The sequence below is a fragment of the Lygodium microphyllum genome, chromosome 4, assembly GCF_053477565.2.
Source record: "Lygodium microphyllum isolate KBCC chromosome 4, Lygodium_microphyllum_v1.1.10, whole genome shotgun sequence".
Taxonomy (NCBI): Eukaryota; Viridiplantae; Streptophyta; class Polypodiopsida; order Schizaeales; family Lygodiaceae; genus Lygodium; species Lygodium microphyllum.
In genome coordinates, this window is record NC_141138.1 from 128,311,396 (window position 1) to 128,319,116 (window position 7,721).

Consider the following 7,721-nt stretch of genomic DNA (forward strand, 5'->3'; position numbering starts at 1 on the left):
GAAATAGCTAGATGCCCATTTCCCTCTTTATATAGGCTTTGAAGAGAATGTTAATCTCTTCTAGTCTTACAAGATGGTACTAAAAACTTAGAACATACAAGAAGGGCTTAATAAATCCCACATGCATGATGTACTTACATGGAAGCATGCTTTACTTGGCCAAAAAGGCATAATGTCTCATCATTTTTTATGTCTAGCACATAATAAAAAGTGCTACCTTGCTGAAAATGTACGAGGGTAGAAATATGGTTCTATTTAAGGGGAACCTTGGATCTTGCTTGGTGCAACTAATCACTTTGAAAAATTTGGTCGAAGAGTATCGCACCCTTTGAAGGCTTAGTTTGCAAATACTAGTATGAAACTACTTATATCTAAGCTCAAAGGTCTCAATTAGAGTTTGATTTCTTCTTCTAAGGTTGTACATAAATCATAATTTATATGGAGTCCAAACTCATATTAATGAATGAATTGGTATCTTAGCTTGAACTCTTGGTTCCTACACCAAAAGGAAATTTCCAATACTTGCATAAGGCTTCAATAAAAACTCATCAATAGGAGACTCCAACCAAGCAAAAAAGCAAAGACAATTTCTATAAAATCATGCTTCAAAAAGCATGTTGATAGTAAACTTTTAGGCCCCCATCTAAACAAATTCGAACAAATACATCTCAATAAAATCAAAATTGATTAATATAATATTATTGGATCTAAACCTATTTTAGCTTCTATACAAACATTGAACGCACCAAGTCCTTCAAGTTTGCACAAAAGAAATTGAACCTTATTGTCCTTCAAGATTTATTCAAATGCCTAAATTCTCATTGCATCAATCTTGCCACTCCCCAAGAGTTGTCAACATGCTTATGCACCAAGTGCACTATTTGATATTTCAACCATTTCCATCATGTGTCCACAAGAGTATGTAATGCTCCATACCTCCCCCTACGTGAAGCTCATGAAGGGAGATTCCATTTGAAGTGTGTAAACAACTTCAACCATGTGCTTATTACAAATCACATAGGATACCAGAAACCACTAATCTCTCTAAGTTCCAAGCAAGATTGAATCATAGAAGTCCAAAACTACAAAGAATAGACAAAAAAGATTAGTCACATACAAAAGAAGTGACTACTACTATTATCACCGGGCGTTTTCCAAAGAAGTAGAGCTACGTTTCTTTTCTACTATACACCAAACTTGTCATGAGAATCAAGAAAACCTAAACATATCAAAGATTCCGCAAGAGTGTCCCAACTCCTCTTCAAGTAAGATACACATTCTGACAAACCTAATTTCCTTTAAGCTATATCTCATTGGGGGAGAGCTTCATGCCCCCCTTTTTTAATCAAAAGATTAGTGGGTTTAGTCATACAACCTTTTTTGTAGACAACACATCAAGAGATCCTCAACATATGTGGAGAGCACTTTCTTCAATGATAAGGCAAGACTAACAGGTTATAAGGCACATGTTCCATAAAAATAGCACATTAGAACTTACTAAGCAACAAGCCATTAAAGCATAACTTTCCTATGTAAGGAACATCTAAAAATGGAGAAACTCAACTCCACAAACCCAACTCCAAATCTTCATAGGGCTCTAATCTCTTATTTGTATAATGGAAGTTCCTCTCATCCCCCAAAATTCAACATAACATATATCTTTCCAAAGGCATCTCTAGTTCTACTAAGGACTCAGTGCACAAAACATAATATCAGTACATTCTCCGAATTAAAAGAATAGTATATACAAATTTTGAATGGAGGTTCACTGCTCCAAAACCATGAAACACACTGGCAGTAGAGTTCCAAATCTTCAAAACCTGTAAAATTGGCGTCGCCTGTTATCCTCAGAAGAAGAGGATGTACAAGAGCACAAGAAAACCAAGGCACATTAGCAACCTTGAGAGCTTAGCCTCTTGCTGGTCCGGTGCGGCTACATATGGGGGTGCATACGCTTGCGCCCCATGCATTCCCATCGGGAATCCAAAGGGATAGCCAGGGCCAAATCCTGTGCTGTCAGGAATACCGTGCATCTGAAAACCAAAGAGGGATGGGAACAACCCAAACCCAGCCGAGAACGTGAAATTGCCGAAGCGCGCCGTTGCCATGGGGGCCGGCCCTGCAGAGAAAGCAAACCCTGGCTGCTGGAATTGATTTTCCACAGGGCGAGCAGTCTCCGGCCGAGGGCCGGCAGGCCGGCGTGGTATGCTGTCGGCTGGTGGCACAGATTTCTTGCGCGGATCTACAGAACCTACACTCCCCCTGCCATACAAGGGTACAACTTTATCTTCCTCTACCGCAGCCTTGCAGACAGGGCATTCCTGGCAGGTGGAATGGCCGTGCAACCATCGATACAAGCAAGGCCAACAGAAGAGATGGCCACAGAGGGTTACCACGGGGTCCTGCGCCAATTCAAGGCAGATGTTGCAGTCAAAGCACCCGGCATCGCTGCCGCCGGTGGCAGGGGTGGTGCCAGAAGAGGGTGCGCCCGGCATCGAAGGGGTGTCCTGCTGGGGAGGCTGCTGTTGTTGGGATGGAGGCTCCAACTGTCCTTCTGGAGGCATGTCCGGAGCCCTGGCAGGGAAATTGACGGGTATAAACGCAGGAAGAGAGAGGGGCGGAAGCGTAGCTACAAGGAGAGAGAGGAGGGGGAGATCCGGACCTTGAAGGCGGTGGCGGTGGCGGTGGCGATGGACGATGCTGCAGATGCAGAAGAGAGAAATGATAACGCGCCGATTGAAGGCGGCCTCGATGAAACGACGGTGACTTTGATGAACAATCTACCGCTTCCTCTCCATGGGTATGTCTGGAGCCTTTGCTGCTTCGCGAACCTTCCGGAAAAATGTAGAAGGCAGCTTATTTGTGGGGCCCATTGGAACACGCGCTGTGCCTCGGGCTCACCAATGTAGCACCGTTGCTTTCCAATAATAAGCCCGGTTCTAACAATGTCGGACGGATGCACGCTTTCTTTGCATTGTGTATGAATATATCTAATGGCCGATCATAAATATCATAAGTGCTTGCTTGGATTGTTGGTTTACATGGCACTATATAGCCCACATGATCTTGGTAGCTACGAGTTCAAATCTTCTCGCTTGTTTTTATTTCAAAAAGGTAATAGGCCTTGTCTGATACGTTAAGGACAGACATGTATACCTCTGCGTAGAAATCATCTTGACAAATCCCTTCTCAACACGTCGGCATCACGTGGGCCTTCTGCACAGGCTGAATCGGGCCTAAGTATCGCATTCTCATAGCAATGCCGAGATCAACATTTTTTAAGAAGTGTCGCATTCGCATGTCTATAGTAAATCTATATCTATGCTAAGTTATTAATCTCATAGTGGCTAAGGTAACTCACAATTATTCTAAACCCAACATGAAACTTCCCCCTAAAATTACCGTTCAATATCTCGAATGGTTCGAATGGTTTCAAATGTGCATTTCATTCTTTCTCTCCCTCTTCCATCTCTCTTTCTTTCCCTCTCAAAGCAAGGCAAATCATGTGCACTCTCCCCCCCTCTGTAGCAAGTGTGCAGGTAGTCGATGGGAAATCTCTGTGTAGAGAGAGAGAGAGAGAGAGAGAGAGAGAGAGAGTGTGTGTGTGTGTGTGTGTGTGTGTGAGTGAGTGAGTGAGTGAGTGAGTGAGTGAGTGAGTGTGGAGGGATGGCGACGAGCGAGCAAGAGCACGAGTTAGAAACATCAACAAGTAGGAAGTCATTGTTTAATATAATCACCCTACTTTTCTAACATAAGTTTTCATTAAATGAAAAGATATACCATGTTGGGTGCTATATGCCCAACAACAATAAAAAAAGAAGCTTGCTTTCTATCTAATCATCTCACCAAACCTTAGGTATTGGTTGTTTGTGAACTACATGTACATGAAGTTCCACTTAAATGCATAGTCATTTTAATAATAAAATTTAGCAAAATAAGGGAAATGCTTCATCTTCACCCTTTAGTGATACTCTACAAAGCACTTTGATATTTGAGTAAGTAACATATAATAACATATCACATGCAAGAGAAGACGTGGTGAAAAATGCTCTTCAGTAGAGCAAAGGACATGGCCTAGATTGACATGATCTAGATTGACAAAAAGCAACATTGGTCCCTTTCAAGAGAGTAAAGCAAAGCTTTTGATTCTCATCCTTCACTTGCAGTCCTTTATTGATTGACTCATTACAAATTTCTCGTAGACTTATCTTAACGATGGGATTCTAGTAAAATAAGTTCTAATTCTTGACTAAGAGGAATGCAATGATGATTTAGCAAGATGGATATGGATATATACAAAACAACAAAAGAATCGTGGCTTTACCATACTAAGCCACAACCAAATGTTCTATCACAAAGTTGCACTTATGCTTCACATTGAGCATAGCAAAAGGTCGACAAGGTTACCACAAAACATAATAATAGATATTAAACAACCAAAAGTTTTGCTAAGAATCTTTCAACAAGGTTACCACAAAACATAGTAATAGATATTAAACAACCAAAAGTTTTGCCAAGAAACTTTTGCTGTCCTACAAAGAATCATGTAGGAGTTCAAAAAGATACCATTTGGAGAACTTGTTGCTAATCTATACACCAGGTACACATACAAGTATTCTATCATACTATAGGGCCCATATTGTGCAATCCTTTTGATCCTACACACACTTGGAGTGATCGTCATCCAATGGAGACTAGAGTTAACGACAAAACCTTGAGGGATGCACATTATTAGAGACTTACCTAGACCTACTTAGTGAATTGGCTCACATGCAAAGCTAGAGACTAATTGGATGTTTTACAATGCTAGTGGAATTAGGTATGCTCTAAATCATGATTGCCACAATGAAAGACCAATGAAGCATCTCCAAAAAAATGCTAGAAATTGATTGGACATTTGACAATCCTAGTGGAATATGGTATGCTCTAAATCATGGTTATTATAGCTAGTGACCCAATTGAGCATCTCTAAGAAAGCTAACATGTAGATTATCTCATAGAAATCCCTTATATCATTCAACCATATTAATGTTATCAACTAGTTTGGCAAGAGAGCTGTCACTAAAAAGTGGATGTTATGAAATTCAAGGTCGCCATTATAACATGTATTATAGCCTAGATATTCAACATTTTGCAAAGTCCTTGCGTGTCTCTTGATTTGCTACAACATACTATCACATAATGCTATGGTAATGATGTAGAAATCTAGTTAGTGAGGTCCATCCTGTTTAGTTTGGTGTGGTTAAAGGAGAGAAGTGCTATCTTCTTTAACCTACTAGACTGATACCTTAAAAAGTTTCAGAAGATTAAGAAGCCTTTTCGATCCTCGCACATTTAATTCTCTTGAAATTATATTTGAGCATGTTGACATTAACTTCTAATAAGAGAAATGGTTGATGCTAAACCTTAGAAATGTACTTTCTGATCTATTTTACAATAAGCCTCTTGTATGTTCATATTTCCTGGTTTTAAAGCTACAACACTGCAAATTTCCAAGTTTTATAAATGTGTATATACATGCACCTAGACTTGCAATTTTCATGTGGTAATTAACGATATGCTAAACATGTTAGCCATAGAGAAAAAACACAAGATCTACTAGTTATAAAACTATGCTCACAATCCCAATTTTGCAACCACAAACTACGTAGATTTTTTTTATTTTCCTCTACTATGCTCGATGAGCATTATTTTCATGAATCAAACCCATGGATTATGAAAGAGAACACACGGTAAGATAGTTGAGACAACAAAATGTTGAAAGGCCAAATCGTATCATTATTTATATTCAATATGTACATGTTATATATGGGGTTCTGAAAGTAGGGTTTAGCTTGTATACAATATATGGGAACTCAAAGCTCCCAAATCATAACCTGGATTGGAGAGTACAAGTTTTATAGCCTACAATAGTATGTTTCATCCACCACCCTTCTTTCAAGTCTACCTCTTCAATGTCTTCTACTTACACAAATAAGACAACTTACATATTAATAGTATGAAAAAGAAGACAATGCATTTTAATAAGTGCATTGTCTTAATTATTTCAAAATTGCAATAAAGAACCAAGCTATTAATCTCACTCTGCCTAAGGTAATTACGCAAGCACTACAACTGTTCCTAAACTAACAAAGATTTGAAGCTAGTTTGAAAGTTCCCCCCAAAATTATCATTCAATGTCTTAAATAGTTTTAAATGTGCCTTTCTTTCTCTCTCTTCCTCTCCCATCTCTCTTTCTTTCCCTCTCAAAGCAAGGCAAATAGTATGCACTCTCTCTCCCTCTTGTGTAGCAAGTATGCAAGTAGCCATGGTGGGAAAACCCTCTCTCTCTCTCTCTCTCTCTCTCTCTCTCTCTCTCTCTCTCTATATATATATATATATATATATATATATATATATATATATATATATATATATATATATATATATATATATATATATATATGTATGTATGTTAATGGGCAACAGCATGAGGCAGAAACATCAACATGCAAGAAGTCATTTCTAATCTAATCACCCAATCTCTTTAATTAAAGTTTCCATGTATACCATGTTGGGTGCTATGTGTCCCATAACCATTAGAAAAGAAGCTTACTTTTTATCCAATCATCTCGGTAACCCTTATGTGTTGGTTGTTTGTGGACTGCACGTACAGGAAGTTTTGCTTAAGTGCATAGTCATTTTAAGATATATGCTTCATCTTGAACCTTTAGTGACACTCTACAAAGTACTTTGATCTTTGAGTAAGTAACATATAACAACATATCACATGCAAGAGAAGACGTGGTGAAAAATACTTTTCCATAAAGAGTAAAACAACGCTTTTGATTCCTATCCTTAGTTGCAATCATTTATTGATTGATTCATTACTCATTTATCACAAACTGATCTTAACTATGGGATTCCAATAAAATAAGTTCTAATTCTCAACTAAGAGGAATCTAATGATGATTTAGCAAGATGGATATGGATATATGAAAAATAACAAAATATTTGTGGCTTTACCATACTAACCCACAACCAAATGTTCTATCACACAATTGCAATGCTGCTTCACATTGAGCATAACAAAAGGTCAACAAGGTTTCCACAAAACATAATAATAGATATTAAACAACCAAAATTGGCCAAGAATCTTTTGCTACAAAGAATCGTGTAGGAGTTCAAAAAGATACCACTTTGGAGGACTCCTTGCTAATCTATACACCATGTACACATACAAATATTATATCATTCTGTAGGGCCCATATTGTGCACTACTCCTTTCAATCCTAGACACACTTGAAGTGATAGTCATCCAATGGAGACAAGAGTCAACCACAAAACCTTGAGGGATGTACGTTATTAGAGAGTTACCTAAACCTGCTTAGTGAATTGTGGTCACATGCAAAGCTAGAAATTGATTGGACATCTGACAATGCTTGTGGAATATGGTATGATGTAATCATGATTGCTACAACATGCTAGAACTAATTGGGTATTTGACAATGTTGATGGAATATGGTATGCTCTAAATCATGATTATTACAACTAATGATTGAATTAAACATCTCTAAAAAAGCTAGCATGCAAACTATCTCATAAAAATCCCTTATATCTTATTAATGTTATCAAATAGTTTGGCAAGAGAGGTGTAACAAAAAAGTGGATGTGATGAAATTCATGGTTGACATTGTAATGTGCATTATAGCCAAGATGTTCAACCTTTTGCAAAGTCCTTG

The 7,721-nt window shown here is 38.2% G+C and overlaps 1 protein-coding gene across 1 annotated transcript; it reads right to left on the reverse strand.

Moving 5' to 3' along the window:
• Window positions 1-1,707: 1,707 nt before the first annotated feature.
• LOC148037612 (uncharacterized) lies at window positions 1,708-2,824 on the reverse strand. Its single transcript, XM_087676565.1, has 2 exons — window positions 2,663-2,824; window positions 1,708-2,574 (listed from the first exon to the last, which is right to left on the reverse strand). The coding sequence occupies exon 2, from the start codon at window positions 2,562-2,564 to the stop codon at window positions 1,848-1,850; it is 717 nt and encodes a 238-aa protein (XP_087532691.1). The 5' UTR covers window positions 2,565-2,574; window positions 2,663-2,824; the 3' UTR covers window positions 1,708-1,847.
• Between the last annotated feature and the right edge of the window lie 4,897 nt (window positions 2,825-7,721).